The following is a 20366-nucleotide window of genomic DNA, read 5'->3' as shown; positions in this document are numbered from 1 at the left end:
TCCTCAGTCTCCATGTCTATGGACAGCAATCCTCCGTATCCGTAGTCTTTGTTCACCATCCCTTTGGCTAGCTTGTGCTGCGGGTGGGTCTCGAGCCCTGGATATATGACTTTCATGCCCAACTCCCTCATTCTCTCCGCGTACACATGGGCTCTGCGGCTATGCTCCCTCATGCGTAGGCCCAAATGAGGAATTCGCTCGGAGAGCTCGAAAGCCACCTTGGCGTTCATGGTAGGACCCAGCAGCATCAGAGATCCGCCACGCAGATCCATCATCCCTTTCACTAGCTTCTCGCTCCCACACACGGCCCCTGTTTTTTTTGTTTTTTTTTTAATGCCACGACAAAGGACACGTGAAGGAGAGAAACTGCAAACATTACATACGTCGCGACAAAATCTTATAACGACGACGTTACCTGCGATGATGTCGGCCCCGCCACTGATGAACTTGGAGATACTGTGAACCACCACATCGGCTCCAAGCTTGGCCGGAGAGAGCACCATGGGGGCGAAGGTGTTGTCCACCACCACCGTCACACCCTTCTCGTGTGCCATACGGCTCAGCTCAGGTATGTCAGCCACAGTCAGCGTCGGGTTTGCCACGGACTCAAAGTAGAGAACCTGTGTCCTACCCTCGACGATCGCGTCTGCCACAGCGCCATGGTCCGTTATGTCGACGAAGGACGTAGTTATGTTGCAGGTCCGTGGCAAGAAATGAGTAAGCAAAGCGTGTGTTCCTCCGTAGAGAGTGTTAGATGCCACCACGTGTCCCCCGCTGCTGCACAGTTGCAGCATCACTGAAGATATCGCCGACATACCTGAATTAATGGACTCCAAAGATCGATTCCGTATCAAACACACTCAACCAAAGTCTAGGTTTTCTTTTAATTTTATTTATTTAGAACATACATACTATATACTTATATAATTACGGATTACCGCTTGAGGTACAGTAGGCGGCTTGGGTGCCTTCAAGAGCAGCCATCTGGCGGCTGAGGTTGAGCACCGTGGGGTTGAAGTGTCGGCTGTATACGAAGAAGTCGTTGTCCGGTCCCAGTTCTCCGGCGAACATCCGCCTCATAGTATCCGGTTCCATGACCGTGAAGGTGGCAGAGGCTTCGATGGACATGTTCACTCCCCCGTGCTCCCCAAACTCATGTCGGATGCTAGCCAAGGCCGCCGCAGGGTCGACCTCACACACCGCCAGTGCTGACTTCTTTGCAACCATGGCGTCTCCGTCGTCGTCGTCATCACGATCGTTTCGTTTCTCTCCGGAAAATACGAGGGGCTGGGGCTCTGTTGTCTCGACGAAATGGGCCGCCGCCATAGTAGAAAAATAGCTTTTGTTTGGAAACAAGAATCTAGGTGTTAACGAAATGATGGGAGGATGGGCTTCAATTTATAGAGGAATCACCAATTTTATTAATTATGTATCCAATCACATCAATTAAATTAAGACGTTACTTACCCCTTTTTTTTTTTTTTGTTATTGCTGTTGTTTACACATTTGACAGAGTATAGTAGAGTCTTTGAATTATTTATTCAAAAGAAGTGGGAGTCGTTCACGTGTTCCCTGTCTAACTGTTTGGAACGTNGGGTCGACCTCACACACCGCCAGTGCTGACTTCTTTGCAACCATGGCGTCTCCGTCGTCGTCGTCATCACGATCGTTTCGTTTCTTTCCGGAGAATACGAGGGGCTGGGGCTGTGTTGTCTCGACGAAATGGGCCGCCATAGTAGAAAAAATAGCTTTTGTTTGGAAACAAGAATCTAGGTGTTATGGAAATTATGGGAGGATGGGCTTCAATTTATAGAGAAATCACCAATTTTATTAATTATGTATCTTATCAAATCAATTAATAAATTAAGACGTTACTTACATTTTTTTTTTTTTTTATTATTGTTTACACATTTGACAAGAGTATAGTAGAGTCTTTGAATTATTATTATTCAAAAGAAGTGGGAGTCGTTCACGTGTTCCCTGTCTAACTGTTTGGAACGTAATGCTTTTGAGTTTTTTTTTTTTTTCTTATCCTTTTGAGTTTCAATTTTTTTTGTCATCAAAATAAACTTCTCAAAGGATGAAAAGCAATAATATACATCTTTTGTCCTCGTTGCTTTAGGATTAACATCCCACGTATATGTGTTCTGTTTTTCTTACGAGAGTATTAATATTATACTATGTATTCTGTTTATGTGGGTCATTTATTAGGTGTTTTTTTTGTTGTTGTTGTTGTTGTTGTTAAGTTTGAAGAACGTATGAATTTTTATCATCTTTAAAATATCACGTTTGCTGACATACTGACACGGCATCTTAATCTATTGAATATGGCCAAAACTGGAAATTATGAAGGAACCTTATCATTATGAATTACTTTCAGAACTTTCAAACTAATTACAGTACTTCGTGTGTATCGCTTTCAAGTGATAATTTTGGGATTTTTTTTTTTGTTTTTGTTATTTTTACGTGATGTTTCTAATTTTTATGCAAAAGTTCAATATATTCAACTTTTTTGGTCAATTATATTTTACCATATATTTTTCATTGGTTGAATTTATTTTACTTATTCATGTTTTATGTAAAAAAGTTAAATTAATTAAAAATTACGTTTTTAATTTATGGTAATTAATTGACAAATGAGTGTCGAGTGTTTAATAATAAAAGATATATATATATATGTTTGTTTTGGGGTAAAAAAGTAAAAAAATATATATATAAATGGCTTTTTGGTTGATAAAAAAAGAGAGAGTTGGTGTGTCTAGATACAGATTACAGAAGTTATCAAAAAAGATACAGATTACAGAAATGGGAGAAATGAAACTATGTGTTGAGTTGAGTGACTGTCGAGGAACATTCAAACTCGTGATAGTTAGATAAGCATTGCGCATTCTATCCTCATTTCTCTTCGTTTTTTTTTTCTTTCTTTTCTTATTTTCCCACTCCCTAGTTTGAAGTATCCTTTTCTATTTAGTTTTCGTTCCCAAATATTTTCAATAAATCATGTAGATTAGAAATAAACTATTTAGTGTTTATATTCATCCCGAACAACAAATTGCAAATGAAATTAAACATAACATCATCTCCAACAAACTTTTATACTTTCAAATTTAAAAGGTTTTTGAATTCCAACAGACATTTAAACTCTCAAATTTTAAGGGTTTGAATAGTGAACCTTCAAATTTGAAAGTGCACTATTGAGACCTTCAAATATTTTACAAATTTCATTTTAGTCCTTGTAATATATATATATATATATATATATATATATATATATATATATNATATATATATATATATATATATATCTTATATATAATTTTATCAAATTCAATTGTTATAAATATATCTATACAAACACACTAAATTAAAATTAAAATCTGATGTATAAAAGATATATAATAAAATATGTAATATTGTGTAACCTTTATTATATATGTAATTTATATTATCATGTAACCTATATTATGTAATATTGTGTGTGATATAATAAAATAAATAATATTTTGTGTTGTATTATATATAAAATGTAAGTTATAGATTTAATTACGAGTTTTTATCATTATTAATGAATTATGGAAATATTAAAAACTATATTGCAAATTAATTATCTTTTAAAGATTTTTTTGAGGATTCATTGTTGGAGCAAACCACCTTCAAATATTACACAAAATGAGTCTTATTGGAGATGCTCTAAGACTAAGAGATTATAAGACTACCTAAATACTAGAGATTTAATCATATAGTTAAATTTATGCAAAATCATTGTCACAAGTGAATTCATTTTATTTTCTTGATATAACATCATTTGAAATATATATATTTTTTAAAAAATTATACAGTAAAGAAAATATCTATGTATAATTGTACATTAATAAAGTACAGTAAAACCTCTATAAATTAATACTCTATAAATTAAGAAACACTATAAATTAATAAATTTTTTTAGTCCCAACTCGGGTCAGTGTAAAAAATAACAAAATTCGATAAGATATTAAAATAATATTTTTTTTGAAATCTCTATGTAAAATATAGTCCCAATAATATCATAAATTAATAATCATGTAAATTTACATATATATATATATATGCTGATATAATAAAATATGCTTCTCTTAAACCTCATATTTATAATACAATTGTTATATTGTATATTCAAATTATAATGATATAAAATATTTCATAAAAATAGCTAAAACGTTTTAAAGATTTCAATTTCTAAAAATATGCATTGTTTATAGTTTGATAGTTTGATATACTATTAAAATACGATAATTAATGTTTTTATTCATAAATTTGAATTTATGTATGTCATGTGTATAAGTGAATTTATCTATAGTATTTGTAATATATTTTTCAATAATCTTTAAATATTTCAAATTCAATTCCAATACCATAAAATTTACAACATCCTAAATTCTAATCTTATTTTGTTAAAATTGTCTCAATTCATAACTTTTAAAAATTTAAACAATTAAAAATATATCTATAAATTAATATCTTTATAAATTAATAAAATATTTTGATCCCAACATTACTAATTTATAGAAGTTTTACTGTAGTAATTAATTAATATGCATTTAAAAAATCTCTAGATGAATTAGTTTACCAAGGTTTAGTAGTGTATGTAAGTTATTAAATGAATTAAAATAATAATAATTGAGGCTCACACATTAAGATTAACATATAAATAATTTAAATGAAATATAAGTATCACTCAACACAAACACAAGACAAGAGAGTCTCTCTATAGAAATCACAAATCCCATCAGCGTGCGAGATCTGAGATCGTCGTATCGGTGAAGCAAGTTAAGAATCAATGGAGATCTTCTACTTCGTGGTGTTCGGTGGGCTCGCTGCGATCGTCGCCGGCTTGGAGCTGAGCAAATCCAACAAAGACCGCATTAACACATCATCCGCCTTCAACTCCTTCAAGAACAACTATCTCCTCGTCTACTCTCTCATGATGGGTGAGTTCTTCTGAGTGTACATCTCTCTCTCTCTCTCTCTCTCTCTCTCGATCCATATTCCTGCGCGATCGATTCAATTAATTGTTTTCTATAGCAGCTTAGTAGTGTCGGTCGGGTAAACTAGATAGATAGATAGATAGATAGATAGATAGATCTCATAGGTTTGACCGGAATCAGTGAATGTTAAGAAGCCACAGGCAGGGCTCTTGGATTCGATGATCCAAAATAAATCCAACAATTGATTGATTGATTGATTTTAAGTTGTCCCTCGTAGCTGGGGACTGGTTGCAGGGTCCCTATGTGTACTATCTCTACAGCACTTATGGCTTCGGCAAGGGGGAGATCGGTCAGCTCTTTATCGCTGGTTTTGGATCTTCCATGTTGTTTGGCACCATCGTTGGATCTCTTGCCGACAAACAGTCAGCCTTCCAATTCAATTCTCTCATCTTCTATATTACTAACTAACACTGTGTTTTTTTTTTTGTTGGATCTTCATTCAATGACTCTTTTTTTTTTTAACTCACTTACTAATTAGGGGTCGCAAGAGAGCTTCTATCACCTACTGCATTACCTACATTCTCAGTTGTATCACCAAACATTCCCCTCAGTACAAAGTTTTGATGGTCGGTCGTGTTCTTGGTGGTATCGCTACTTCCCTCCTCTTTTCTGCCTTCGAATCCTGGCTTGTCGCTGAGCACAACAAGAGAGGCTTCGAGCAGCAGTGGCTTTCTCTCACTTTCTCCAAGGCTATTTTCCTTGGTAATGGTTTAGTCGCCATCATTGCTGGTCTCTTTGGCAATTTCCTTGTCGACTCTCTCGCCCTCGGTCCTGTTGCTCCTTTCGATGCTGCTGCTTGCTTCCTTGCTATTGGTATGGCCGTTATTATCTCTTCTTGGTCCGAAAACTACGGCGATCCTTCTGAAAACAAAGACCTTCTCACCCAGTTCAAGAACGCCGCCTCTGCCATTGCTTCTGGTCCCATCTCTTATCTTCTTTCCTTTGTGTTTTTTTTTTTAGTTGCTTCTAACTTTTATTCCACTAACCACTTCTATTATTGGAATCAGATGAAAAGATCGCCTTGCTTGGTGCCATACAGTCTCTCTTCGAAGGCTCCATGTACACCTTTGTGTTTCTCTGGACTCCTGCTTTGAGCCCTAATGAAGAGGACATTCCACATGGTTTCATTTTTGCTACATTCATGCTGGCTTCAATGCTTGGTAGCTCCATTGCCTCTCGTTTGTTGGCACATTCGTCTCCAAAAGTAGAGAGCTATATGCAGATCGTATTTGTGATATCTTCTGCTGCTCTCATGCTTCCTGTTGTAACAAGCGTATGCTCCCTGTCTTCTATTTATTTTCCATATTATTCAAGGACTACTACCAATATAATAACTTCTCAAATCTTAAATTGGAGCAGTTCTTGGTGGCACCCTCCGGTGTAAAAGGTGGAAACATATCCTTCTCTGGATGCATTCAGTTAATGGGTTTCTGCACATTTGAAGCCTGTGTTGGGATCTTTTGGCCATCTATAATGAAGATGAGATCGCAATACATTCCAGAGGAAGCCAGAAGCACCATCATGAATTTTTTCCGCATCCCACTCAACATCTTTGTCTGCCTTGTATTGTACAATGTGAGTTTTCCAGTTCTCTTTTAATTCAGTCATCTCCAAGACAGTGGTGTTAGTATCACTGCTAATAAGGAACTTTATGTTCTGAAGACAATTTTTTACACTTGTTTGGCTTTTGGGTAAATATTTGGCTCAACTTATCTACATTTCATTTCGCTTATAATTATCTAGAACAATTTACCTTGGCCTTGCTCTTAAATACTTAAGTGTACAATCTAAAAGTTATTCATTCATTATCCTGTCATATAGGGTCTCTCATATTCATTCATTATTCATTATCCAAGGCTAGCCATTAGATACTTAGTGTACAATCTACAAGTTATTTATTCAATATCTGTTATCTGGATTCTTTGTTTGGATGTAAACCTGTATAGGAAAAGATGATTTGCTATGGACCTAACGAGGTTTGTTGATCTTTGTGTGCTTAAGGTCGACGCGTTTCCAATGACTGTGATGTTTGGAATGTGCTCTGTATTCCTTTTTGTGGCCTCTATATTGCAGAGGAGGTTGATGAATGTAGCCGAGATCCACAAGTCAAGTAAGTCTTTTGACATTACTCAGGAAATGCTTTAAAACGAAGAAAGAGTCATGTGGTACACACACTTAATTGGGTTGTAGAACGTAACTAGTGGACTTGGGATTAATATATGGTGCCATCAAACTCATGAGATGAACCTCTGGGGGTCATCATCATTCATGAAATGTAACAAAAGCTATGCTATTCATGCATGATTATCCAACCGATGAACGTTGCATTTGATCTTTCTGCATGCTTGTAGATTCATTTATAATGCCTGCCATATTGGAACCGTTTTATGTTCATATTTAACAGCGCCTTTGATCTGATCATTCTTGAGGACCAATGATTCTAGTGTATCGCTTATTGCCATTGCAGGATCACAAGAGTGGTCAGCAGCAAAGGAGATGACCGCAGAAGCTGACCCTCTAAACCCATAATAACCAAAATACCAACATCTCTCTTGACATTTTAAAAAGAAAAAGAAAAAGAGGAAACGCCCGTTCGTCTTCTCTTGATGATTTTTTCAACTTCTCCTAATACGCACCTTAAGTCATAAACTCTTTCCACTCGTTTAGTTATATTTGGATTTTGTGCATTCACCAGATGTAGCAAACACTCTTAAGACCTGTGCACTTCAGAGTATTTGAGCTTTGGCCATTATTCTTCTTATATCTTTCGACTTTTTGTGCCTCTCAAAAAACAATCGATATTGGCTGGCCCTAAACCATAGTAATATAGTGCAGAAACGTTATTGGTGTTTTAATGGAAGCCTAATAATCTTTTTGCATTTTGAATATTTAGGCAATGATCGCCTGTGCTTACTTTAACAAAGGAAGTAGAAATGCTTAGGAGAGGTCAGTCATAGACTAATACACTCAAAGACCCGAATGAATCTATGGAACCGCAAGTGATATAAGACATGTGTGGTGGTGGCCATGTGAAACACTACACAAGCAGACATTTTATTATTGCAAATGCATTTCGATTGGAGACCCTCCCCGATGCGACATTGCCAACTTCGGGCCATGTGCCCCATCCTCAGGGGGTACAATCGTCATTTCTGAATCCTTTGCTTCACCCATTTATTTAAATAAAGCTTTTCAGGAGATCTGAGAAGCGAAGAAGTACACACCAATCAAGAAGAGTGAGAGAGAGATGGGAGTCATGAGTTTGAGCAGCATGATAATGGTGGTGGCGATATTGTTAGGACAGGGGATTGGTAAAGTGTCGTCGACTCTATACAAAGTTGGGGACTTGGACGCATGGGGTATCCCAGTTGATGCTAAAGTCTACTCCAAATGGCCCAAATCTCACTCATTCAAGATCGGTGACTCCCTCTGTAAGTCATTCTTCAAAATTTTCCAACTCTATTACAGTTTCGAATCTCAAAATCTAATCATATCATTCATTGGTTTGCTGAAACGACCAAAACAAAAACAGTGTTCTTGTACCCACCAAGCGAAGACTCACTGATTCAAGTGACGTCCTCCAATTTCAAGAGCTGCAACACCAAAGACCCAATCTTGTACATGAACGACGGCAACTCTCTCTTCAACCTCACCCAAAACGGAACTTTATACTTCACAAGTGCACATCCAGGCCACTGTACCAAGTACCAGAAGCTCCTCGTCTCCGTCGGAACCTACTCCGCCGAAGCAGAGGCCTTGTCTCCGTCGTCTTCTGCCGACGGTCCCTCTTACGAAAACGCCTTCGGGTCCATTCCTCTCTCTCAGAAATCGTCGTCCTCATCGCTCATTTCGGCTTTCTCCATTGGCTTTGCTTCGCTGGCTTGCGCTGTCGTCGGTGCAATCATGTGAAAACGAATATTTTTTGAATATTTTATTTTATTTTGTCCAAAGAGCAAAAAAAAAAAAAAAATGATTGGTTCTTTTTTCCTTTTGTCTTTATGGCAAGACTAGGGAATGATGTCTTAATTATTTATTTTTATACATACCCTTCAGCTTCAGGCTACTTTATATCTCATCTCGGCAATTCGAATTTGTTTGTATTTCTTCTATCCAAATCTTATATGCACACACACACACACACACACACACAATCGGCTTATTAGCAGAAGTTTTAATGTAATTAACATCAGTGACATTTCATCCGTCCAATCTGTGATTTCTGATGCAAATATGCACATTACATAACCAAAGCGACAATAAATGGAAGACCCTTTAAAAGACGAATTTATACAGCACTGAAACAAACCAAAAAGAGAGTATGGCAGCAGATCCCAAAACTGTGGCTAGGAAGGAATCAAGTCAGCTTCATCCACTTCCGTTTCGCCTTCTCTACAGCCTCCTCTTTCAGCTTCAGTAGTCGTTGACACGATTGGTTATACTGTGACTCGATCACATTCAGCTCCGTCTTCAGATCCTCCGACTGCTCGTTTGACACCATTGAGCATGAATCCAGAAACGAGGCCAACAAAGACTCTTCTGGCTCGTAGCAGCAGCCTAGCCCTGAACCCTCAATTGAAGAGACAGGGTCGTAGTAGTAGTCTGCTGATATGTCTGACTTCATTGATTCTCCAGCTTCATCCTTGAGCTGATATAAACTGTTTGGATGAGGCAGGCTTCGATTCGCCATCAGCTTCATTATCAGTTCATCTATCATCTCAGCTATCACAATAACCTCTTGGCCTGACAGATCAAGCTCTTCAACCATCTCCCCTGTAACTGCTCTTGCTGTATCTGTCCTCAGATAGAAGTCAAAATCAATCTTTCTTGCTTGACCTGTTTATCAAATCAAAGTTTACTGTCAAGAAGGTGCAAGAGAAAAGAAAAGGTGGCCAGAACATATTATGATTACAAGACAGACCAGATGAGTCAGCGATACGCAGAGCCATTGACGCTGCCAAATCATCCCTCCTCTCTCCACTCAACCTGAATTTGGTATTTTCAGAAACCCTATGGACTTCAATGGTTTGGCGCCATGCGTATTCTTGACTGCTTTGACGGGAGGAGCAGATGGAAACACTTGTATTGTGCTTATGATCCACATCCATGGGACGATATTCAGAGAGTTTTGGGTTTGCAGGTTTGAATATATCGTTTGAGGAAGCAGGAGGAATGGAATCCTTGGAGCCATCTACAGCAAGGAATTGGTCCTTGAGGAGGTCTAGAGCACTTGGTCTAGAAGGAGCTGGGAGAAGACACTTGTCTATGAATTGCTTAACATGAGGATCATCAACTTTGCTGAGGGATTGCGGTTTTATACCCTGCAGATGCAACAGTTAAAAGGCGAGCCGTGAAAGAGAAATGTAAGACTTATTTATATATCAACGGACGGAAGACTTACCGAGGTAACCTTCTTGTAAATCTGAGCCTGGTTTCTGCATTCGCTATATGGATATTCACATGTAACCATCTCCAGGATGCACATGCCAAAGGAATAGATGTCCACAAGTTCATTGTATTCTTCATCATAAAGCTCAGGCGCCATGAATTCAGGAGTACCTGAAGCACAGTTATAATAATAATAATAGATTAGCCTCACTCGATCCATCCAACAAGAGTGAGTTAAAAAGAGGTATAATAGTGATTATTTACCAATGAGACTTGGAGCAGTGGGTTGGTGCATAATAGCAGCGAGGCCAAGATCTCCGATTTTGACGGTTCCAGTATTTCCATTGACAAAAATGTTGTCGCACTTGAGGTCGCGGTGAATAACAGGAGGGGAGTGAGAATGCAAATAGAGCAAGCCCTGAAGAATCTGCCTAGACCAGTTCTTGATGGCCTTGGGATCAACATTGCGGTGCTTCTTACGATACAGGGTGAGACTGCCAGAGGTGAAAAGCTCAGTGATCATGTTGATGGAGTTGGTAGAATCATCAACCCAGGAGTAGAAGAGTTTGATGATGTTATCATGATGAAGGGATTTGAGGAGATGGACTTCAGAAGAAAGTTTATCAAATTGGCCAGGCATCTCCAATACGTCATTGTCGATGCTCATTAGGTTCCAAGCTACTTCAATCCCTTCGATTTCATCAAATGCCTTATACCTGCAACAGCCAACAGATAGAGGAAACAACCACAACCACAATAGATGAGAAAACTTCTAAGAAAAAAAGAAGAGCATTGAAATGAAAAAAAGCACAGGACGACGTATAAACGAAACATACACAGTTTTAAAGGCTCCTCTCCCTAGAACGTCATCATACTGAAGGAAAAGAAAAAGACAATTAGTAAGCAATCATAAACTTAACAATCATTCATTCATATAAAGAGGAAGGAAGAGCTCATGTATGTATGTATGTATTGTACCCTAATGTAGCGACCAGTGGGATCTTTCTGGACCATTGGCAGATCTATATATCTAAACCCTAATAATTCGGCGGAAGAGGAAGAAGAAGACAAAGGAGGAGGAATGGAATGGAATGGTTACAGAAGAACAAGGGTGAAGTTAGGATCGGAGAAGGCCTCACAGGCGAAGCAGAAGGAGTCGATCGCCGAAGATCGGAAACGAAGAGTGGCGGCCAAGGGAATCCCCATCTCCGAGGTACGGTCGTGGTGGTGGTGCTTGTCTCTAGTTATTGCAATTGGATAGAAGAAGAAGAAGAAGAGCATCACCTCCATTGATCCACCACCATTGTATTGTTTGACTTTTCATTAGGGGGAACCCCCCTAAACCCCAACCAGAGATGGTGAGCGACGCTTAGCTTCTTCAATTTCTTCCCACCCACCCAACAAAAAAAATCAAAATTTCAATTCAATTTTGTGGGCACAAAAAAAAAAAACCCTAGAAAAATCGATCTTTATACTATATGTCTCCTTGTTTCCCCCCTTATCCCTTACGAGGATAACGGGGAATCTCTCTATTTTTCTGATTCTGTCAGTTACTGTTATCCACATCTAAACGATGTCGTACTTCATATGGGCCTTCTTCCTATTACATGGACGGATAGACTCTCAAAGCCCAACTTGTTTCTTCGATGTTGTAAAAAAAAGTAATGCTTCTATTTCTTCTTCTACTACAAAATGTAAGGAGGAACTACACTTTACTATTAATATCAACAGAGTTTTACGGACACTATCTATATTCTTCTATAACAATAAATCATGTTTGGTGGTGTTGGTGTTGAAAGAGCTCAACTAGTGAGTAGAAGACTTGATGCCTTGTCACTTGTGGGTTGTTTGCCTGTACGATCATGTGTGCCCATATTTGCCCTTTCCTTGTTTCCATCACTCCTTTCAATATCTTCAGTCCCAATCCTCTCACCACATCTCCTATCTCTAGAAACTCCCCTCTCTCCTCGCATACCATCTCTATCTGCATTTCCCCTTGCCTGTTCATATCCTCCACTATTATCGGACATACCACTGCTTCTTCTTCATCATCATCTCCCACTTCCACCGCCCATGTTCTCTCTTTCTCCTTCACCAGCTGTCATCATATTCATCATAATCAGTAATTAAACAAAGACCTTTTTAATTATTTTTGACGACGACTTGTGTGATTCATTAATTACTGATTCCCTCTTCTTTTTTTTTTTTACCTTAGACTCGTATGGTTGCTTGAGTCTGTCTGCGTACTTTGCAAGGCTTTGCATGAACTCCATGTGTTTTATGGTCAGATCAAGCAACGTATCTATGCTACACTGATGAATCATATATATTACAGTATTAGCTAGAGAATTTAATGGATTTGCTGCTAATCTCTCTCTAATTGTGAAATGCCAACTATATATTCGTAATTACCTTTGCTCCATTAGGGATCATCCCTCGCAGCTCCTTGATACGGTCTTGTATCATCTGACGGTCCTTAGGCCTCGGCCTCCTGCTTTCCCCTGCCTTTGCTCTTTTCTTCTTCACTCCTCCGACGCTTGATCTCTCATCATCAATCCACAAACTCCGCCCTGTTATAGTAGTTTCTTGAGCCTGCGGAAAAAAGCTTGAGCTATGCGCTGCCGCTGATGATGATGTTTCAAGTTTCCGTCTTTTGCTCTGATTCACACCAGAATAGTCTGTGAGAGAACTAGTACAAGTGTTGTTGCTAAGACTGCTGCTTATGAGCTCAGAAAAGAGTCCTTTAGGCGGCGTAGCCAAAGGCTCCTGATAATGCATCCCCAAAATGTCGAAAAGATCCTTGTCATCATCATTTCCTTGGATCACCATGGAATTCTCCTGCTGCTGATGATGATGATCATCACCTGAAGAGCAATTCTGTTCAGGTGAGTCAGCGAGCAGCTCGTAAAGATCGTCCAGAGTGTAAGACTTGAGAATGTCGAAACCAAAATCATCTCCACTGCTAACAGTAACATCTTGGTGGTGGCCGGAAGAAGCTGAAGCTGCTTCGGAGGCTTTACAAGAGATCATCTCATTCTCAGGGCTGAGCAAAGAAGGAGGACTGTCGTCGGCGAAGATGTCATCAAAGCTGAGTCCTTGAAAAGATTCAGCTGGGACAATCTCACAGTCTCCCAATGGTACCAAAGACTCGAACAGAGTATCAAGATCCACCGATTGATCTGGTTTCTCCTGCATAGCTCTTGTTGTTTGTTCCAACATCTCTGGGCTCTCAACAATCTAAAGATAGGTACATTGAAAGACACTAATTAGTCCATATATATGACTTCCACAAGCAACATATCAAAAACATTGTTTATTTTTGTATATATGCAAACCTTTTGAACAGATCCAAACTGAAGAACGCCTCTAGATCCTACTGGAATGATTGCAATAGTCTGTAAAATAAACATGGACACTGCAGATAAGAATCTGAGTTCAAAATGGATATGAATCCTTTTAACTTGGAGACAAGAAGACAGTATAAAAATCACCTTAAAGCCAGAGAGGAACTGATTCTGAAACTCATGCTCACACTGCAAAACAATCAAACACACAAATAATCTCAAATCCTTATTCTTCTTCATAAGATATATATATATATACTATAGTTCACATGCATGCATGTGACTATATGAGAAAATAAAACATATAAGGGGAAGAAAGAGAGCAGACCTGAAACAATGTGTCTGAGAACAGCCATTGATGGACTCCGGTCAAAGCGACTTCTCCCACAGTTCTGAAGTCATCAAAAGAAATTGTGTATAGTTAAGATACATACAGAGAGAGAAAGAGAGAGAGATTAGAGTATTTGATTAAAGTGTCAAAAGCTTACCCTTGGCCTAAGACATGACCCTTGAGAATCATATCATCAACGAGTGCGACTGATTGTACATCATTATATGCTTCTTCAAAACTCAATAACCTGAGAAATCCACATGGAATTCAAGAAATTAACTAGATTACACATTTTATGGACAACAGAAATTGAAATAGAAAATGCAGAGGAAATGATGCATATATAATAGTCTTTGCCCCTAATTAAAGAGACACAATGCAAAACATAATTGAAGGAGACTAGTCTCTTAAATTACATGGAATTGATGGGATCATAGCGCCAAAAAACAGCATAAGACCATCCATGGCTGAAACAGAGAGACTTCAATATCTGCTTAATCTCTGATGAACCCATATTTTAGTTCAGATCAATCCAACGCGCAAACGGGTCAAGTACTTTTTTTTTATATGCGAAACTCGAAAAGACCCCAAGCGAAAAAAAAGGAAACAGAGGATATATATATATATATATATGTCGGTTTAGAGTTTTCCTTCTTTTTCTTATCTGCACAGAACAAAGAAAGAAAGAAAGAAAGCAAAAAAACAGAGAGACAGACGCAAAGGAGAAAATTGCTTGTGTTTTGCTTTTTGTTCAAGCAATTAAAAAAGGGACTTAAAACCTTTGTCTCTCTCTCTCTCTCTCTCTTGTCTATATATATATATATATAAGCAAACAAATAACATAAAGCTATTGGACTCTTTTTGAAAAACAAATATGTTTCTTATATACTATTGATGAAAATGTCTGTTAAATAAAGTAATAGAGCCTTCCCTTTTTTTCTTTTTTTCTTTTTTGTTGTTGCTGTCTGAAGAAAATGAACAATATCAAATAAAATATAGTAGTATTTAATTTTGTCCGGTTTTACCGGTTTAATGAAAAGATTGCTTTAATTGCTAGTAGTATAGTATTTATTTGTTGTCTTTTGAAAAATTAATAAGGGAAAGGAGAGACGAGAGAGGATCTTCGAGGTGTTATTTCCATAAAGGGAGATTTTCTTTTGATTCTACTTTTACTACTATGGATTTCATTAAAATTCTCGATACGAGTTTATGAATTATGATTCTACTTTTATTTCTAAAATCCTAGAATGATTGATTCACAATCACTTGAACAAAAATTCAGTTCGACAATTATAATGGAAACTGGTGTAGGATATGGCAAAAAAGAAAAAATAAAATTGTAACAAATTTATTCATTTTTTGGGCTTCACAACGACTTCCTAATAATGTTTTAAAACGTATATCTCGTACTAGCTAGTATGAAATATGAACTGAAGAAAAAACATATATGGCTTTATTTAGAGTCGACCCAAGCCTATTAGATATTATATATCACTCAAATGCGTTAAGTAGCTGTTACTCGGGTGCCGTCATGTCAATGTGCGTATAGTATGATAAAGACTAAGGATCCGAATGGTAACCGTGGATTTAGTAGTACGAGACCAGAGGTAGACTTACTAAAAAAGTAGGTGGGTCACCTGACCTGGGTAAACTAGATAAATAGTTTGTTTTTACAAGTAATTACATAAGATTTCAATAGCACAGATGGTAAATTCTGCACTGTTGATCTTTCCATACCCGAGTTCAAACTTCCAATATGACAAAATTTTATTTTTTTCCTTGTAACTGACCTCCCTCAATTTTTATCCTGGATCTGCCACTATACGAGACAAAAAAAATGTTAGTGCGGTACGGTTCAACTGCAGTACGTGCGGGACAAATGTATTTGCAGGACAAGTGCGGATAATGCAAATTAAGCGGTACAAAATAATGTTTAATTGGTGAAAAACTATTTGCAGTGCGGATTTCATATTTTTTATTAATAATTAGTATATTTATATATTTTAATTTATTTTGTATTAGTAAATAAATATTTTTATTATATATATATATATTATTGTAACAAAATTTATATGAATAAATTTTAAAAAATCTAAAAATATCTAAAAATTTAACAATTAGTATAAATATTTAAATTTATTCAACCATAAAAAATACTACACAATAAAAAGAACTATTAAAAGTTTCAAAAAAAAAATCTATTTATTATAAAATTAACTGGAGTTATTAATGGTACATACTACTAAATTATTACAATATCTATTTTGATTAAAATTATTAAATAATCAAATACAGTATATGTTTTACCAAAGAGTTATTGTCGAAACCGCAGTATAATTGGTTGTTTGACATCCATGTGCGGTCCATAACGTAAAAGATGGTTTGGAAAAACACAAACATTGTTTATTCTATTTTTTCACAATAACGCAAATTTATATTTGTTAGTGTGATTGGCGACATTGTTTACTTTTTTATCATAAACTTTGAAAAACGTTTTTTCATGTGTTACCATTCAAGCCCTAAGTTTTCCATTGGTGATTACCATTGACAACTTAAGTATGATCAGTTTCTCTTAACAGAAAAACTTAAGTATGATCAACAACAAACTAACATATAATAGTAACTATTATTGACAGGTCAATCTTTACAATCTCTCGTTTTTTTAATTATTTTTTTCTTTCTTTTTTCTCTCTGTTAAAACCTCTACTTATTGGGTATTGTAAATATTACATCAATAAATTCATATATCACAACGCTTTTGGGTGATTATGATTAGAGTTATAAAAAAGTATGACCGCTTCTTAGTTTATGGGGCCAATGAGGTCCCCTAAATATGTGTCACCTAAATCTTGAATTCTTGGTATGATAATCTTGACTTAACCAGTAGTTCTAAATGCACTTCTTCGCGTATATTATATAAACAGTGTAACACAAAATGTCGTCGTTAAGCCAAATAGATATATTATACCTATATTTCATAAAAATGTTTAGAAGTGGTCTTCTGTGGTACCAACATAAATACGGCTATGCTTGCGCCTTCAGTCTTAATGGCTGCTACTATATTTATCTCCTCAATATAATACAGCATTTTGTCACTGCCCATTTGTTTCGAGGTTTGAACGGATAATTAATAATTGGTGTCGTAAAACATTATTATACTCTAAATTAAACTCTGACCTCGACGTATATAATTAAGATATCAACCTTTGAATTATATGAACCATGGATAACCGATATAAATAGAATCTACAGAACATCAAAGACATATATATATATATATATATGTATATACAGTATAAAGCAAACGTTAGAAAACATTCTTCAAAATTTGACACCCATTTTTGTTACTCGCAACATTCCACACCACACATGCCTAAGTGCCACACATACATCACATTTTTATTTTATTTTATTAACCAACAAATTCTCGACCTAAGCTGCCAATAAGCACGTACAACACTTTAAGTATATACACTTTTTAGCTTATTAATTGGTGATAGTGGTAGATAATATAATTACAGGTATATCCACAAATCTCGAAATGGAAAGTGATTATACTCCCTCTGATTTTGTTTTTTAATTATCGCTTAAGGTTTTTCACACAGATTAAGAAAACTATTAAGTTTTCTGTGTTTTGCTCTTTATTAATATATTTCATAATTTTTTGATTGGTTAAAACTTTAAAACAGCAGTAATATTCATCAAACATCTGCATTGAAAATATAAAACGATAAATATTATAAACAAAAATTAAGTTCCAGAACGACAATTAAATTAAAACGGAGAGAGTATATAATTACAAATTAAAATAAGAAAACTTAAACTCATCAATTTATTTTTTGGGGTTATTAGGGATATATAGCAATAATTTGGTCTCTTATACTCATCACACGCTCAATCATGGCCGTTGAGAACAAAGTCAACGGCATCAAGATTTTCACTTAATCCTTTTTTTTTCTTTAATTGATTTATTTCCCTTTTTCAAAACTTTCCGTTTTTATTCCAACGGTGTCCGAAAGTGCTGAACTAAATCTAAAAGTGGGATTCTATGTTGATATTGTAGGCTTGTTCTTTTGTTATTAAAACTATTTTAGAAACTTTTCTCTACATTTGTAGAGAGACTAGAGACTATATTTTATCTTGAAAAAATACATCTTCAAGAGAAACTTTACCAAACTACCATTGGTCAACATATATATGTACTAATTTATTGTTAGATTCAGAATTTTTCTGGATAATAAGCTTTTTATTAAAAGTAATTTTAATATATAGTTAATCTTTGTTAGATTTGATGAAAAAAAAATTATAGCTATGATAGTTGCAGTATTATACTATTATTTATTTGGCAATATTTTATTTATTCGAAGAACTGTGGAAAGTTCTTTTTTTTTTTTTGAACAAACACAAAAAGTTCAAATTATCATAAAACAGTACGTAATATTTGTTTTATAAATGATTAAGATACTACGAACTTAATTACTACATGTCATGGAACCGCTAAAAACTTGATCGTTGATAGCACATGAATATTCAAATTAAAATCTGGTGTATATTGACTCTCGATTTTGTTCAAATAAAGAAATATGCAATATTTTGCTTCTATATATAGTTCTAGATTGCGTGTTTCTTTTTCATCTACTATCTATTTATATGAGACCAATTTTTGCTAACCCTAGCTTACGTATATAACTAGGAGTCAGTATTAAAAACTAAATTATATATATATCAGTAGGTAGGTTTTCACAATATGTCCCCTCGCGGGTCCACATCTTTATGAAATGTCCGTTTTTTATTAATCTATCTTAATTCTAATATTTTAGGTTTTCTAAATAATATATGTATTAGTTATGTTATTATCTGTATATAATGATTAACCATCTCTTTTTTTCTTGTTCTTTTGTGTTCCATTGGAAATCAAGATGGTGAATCACATTTTATCGATGGAACATCAATTTCAATTATTGTGTCATTTTCAAACTGCGAAAAGAAAACACACTGTTGTCTTCAAAGTAAAACAACCTTTTTAGTTTAAATCAAACCACCATTATATGCATTTTTCTTTATTTATTCCTAAAATTCCCTCTAAGATGTATAACTAATAACTTTGCATTTTGCCTCGATATATATATATATATATATATATATATATGTCTTTATTTGATCAGTCGATCTCAAACCTTATAAGGCTCAAAGACTAATTAGTTATGTATTCAATATCAAATGCTCAAAGACTCATCAATCGCTATAGATAACATATCACATTTCACACTGTATATAATATGTGCAGTAATTCAAACATGTGCGAAAACGAGAATGACAATAATATATAGTTAGAGATGCAATGGAATATGCAAAAAAAAAAAAAAAGGAAAGGGAAAACTAGGCACGCTTTGTCCCAAAGAAAGGACCAATTTCGATATTTGTTAAGAAACTCTTATGGTAACACCATCATGCTATTTCCCACTACCATCAACTATCATCATTCTCTTTTCACACACAAACACACACACATAGATATTTATATACACGTATATATATAACTTTTTATATGTAGTATCTTATATGTATGCAATGTCATTAAATAGGTTGCGTATATAACTCCATATATACTCGAGGCTTGTGGATCGTTGTCATTACCACATGTATTATACAAACCATGGACACATCCATCCACATGTAATAAGTACATATTGTCGACTTTTAGCTATCGTAGACATGGTTCAAGCCTAAATGGATGATTCTTGTTTGCGGCCAAAACAAACAAAAAAAGCAAGCTACGTAGACATGTTATCATCGTAAAATTTAACTATATACATTTTTATGAATTAACCCAAACTTTTGACACATGAGGCATGATAAAAGTTGAAAACAAATACATTACTTAATCAAAAGTTTTGGAATGTGAAAAATTATTAAATTAAAGACAAATAAAAATGGAAAAATGTTTTTAAGAACGAATTTAATTAACAGGCATGTAATCTATATAATAATAACCCAAACTGGTAAATTGTTCGAAAAAGTACGACGAAATATAAATTTTTTTTTCTTTGACAGAAAATTCAACGGTTGCATCTCTCTAAAAAGTTGTGTCTCTTAAATGTAGAGTTGTGTCTCTTACAAACAATGTGTCTATTCAAATGTTCACATCTTTATAAATTTATATATAAGTGACTTCTCATAAATAACAATATGAAAATATACGAACAACAGTTGCGATTTTTCGTCGTACATTTTCGTAATATATATATATATATATATATATTTTTTTTTTTTTTTTTTTTT

The 20366-nt window shown here is 35.4% G+C and overlaps 4 protein-coding genes across 9 annotated transcripts in view; 2 read left to right on the top strand and 2 right to left on the bottom strand.

Annotated features, from left to right (window-relative positions):
- Nucleotides 1-1823, bottom strand: part of LOC104714835 (methionine gamma-lyase) — a 3429-nt gene extending 1606 nt beyond the window's left edge. Inside the window, exons 1-4 of one of the 3 annotated variants that reach the window (XM_010432312.2) lie at nucleotides 1603-1823; nucleotides 939-1191; nucleotides 416-817; nucleotides 15-310 (exon numbers count right to left, since the gene is read on the bottom strand). In XM_010432312.2, the coding sequence (XP_010430614.1) occupies nucleotides 15-310; nucleotides 416-817; nucleotides 939-1191; nucleotides 1603-1734 (1083 nt within the window). In that variant the 5' untranslated portion in view covers nucleotides 1735-1823. Of the gene's footprint in view, nucleotides 1-14; nucleotides 311-415; nucleotides 818-938; nucleotides 1480-1602 lie in introns of those variants that run through there. The other 2 variants (XM_010432311.2, XM_010432310.2) reach the window with 2 other exon arrangements.
- On the top strand, nucleotides 4719-7785 carry LOC104714834 (molybdate-anion transporter). The gene is made up of 7 exons (XM_010432309.2): nucleotides 4719-4967; nucleotides 5242-5386; nucleotides 5503-5942; nucleotides 6032-6297; nucleotides 6384-6599; nucleotides 7026-7134; nucleotides 7492-7785. The coding sequence occupies exons 1-7, from the start codon at nucleotides 4817-4819 to the stop codon at nucleotides 7551-7553; spliced, it is 1389 nt and encodes a 462-aa protein (XP_010430611.1). The 5' UTR covers nucleotides 4719-4816; the 3' UTR covers nucleotides 7554-7785.
- On the top strand, nucleotides 7884-9087 carry LOC104714833 (mavicyanin). Its single transcript, XM_010432308.1, has 2 exons — nucleotides 7884-8455; nucleotides 8557-9087. Exons 1-2 carry the CDS (start codon nucleotides 8272-8274, stop codon nucleotides 8931-8933), a joined length of 561 nt encoding a protein of 186 aa, XP_010430610.1. The 5' UTR covers nucleotides 7884-8271; the 3' UTR covers nucleotides 8934-9087.
- Nucleotides 9184-14746, bottom strand: LOC104714832 (probable serine/threonine-protein kinase WNK10). Of its 4 annotated transcripts, none has more exons than XM_019229710.1 (8): nucleotides 14501-14735; nucleotides 14242-14331; nucleotides 14082-14145; nucleotides 13901-13942; nucleotides 13745-13804; nucleotides 12822-13646; nucleotides 12620-12721; nucleotides 9184-9714 (listed from the first exon to the last, which is right to left on the bottom strand). In XM_019229710.1, exons 1-8 carry the CDS (start codon nucleotides 14596-14598, stop codon nucleotides 9379-9381), a joined length of 1617 nt encoding a protein of 538 aa, XP_019085255.1. In that variant the 5' UTR covers nucleotides 14599-14735; the 3' UTR covers nucleotides 9184-9378. The 4 variants fall into 4 exon arrangements, with proteins under 4 accessions (XP_019085255.1, XP_010430607.1, XP_010430608.1 ...); XM_010432306.2 differs by lacking the exon at nucleotides 9184-9714 and adding an exon at nucleotides 12105-12507 and having other exon boundaries at nucleotides 14501-14742; XM_019229711.1 differs by lacking the exons at nucleotides 9184-9714; nucleotides 12620-12721 and adding an exon at nucleotides 12105-12507 and having other exon boundaries at nucleotides 14501-14746.

The sequence above is a fragment of the Camelina sativa genome, chromosome 9, assembly GCF_000633955.1.
Source record: "Camelina sativa cultivar DH55 chromosome 9, Cs, whole genome shotgun sequence".
Classification (NCBI taxonomy): domain Eukaryota; kingdom Viridiplantae; phylum Streptophyta; class Magnoliopsida; order Brassicales; family Brassicaceae; genus Camelina; species Camelina sativa.
Note: the sequence above shows the minus strand (reverse complement) of the source record. Positions and strands in the feature narration are given on the sequence as shown.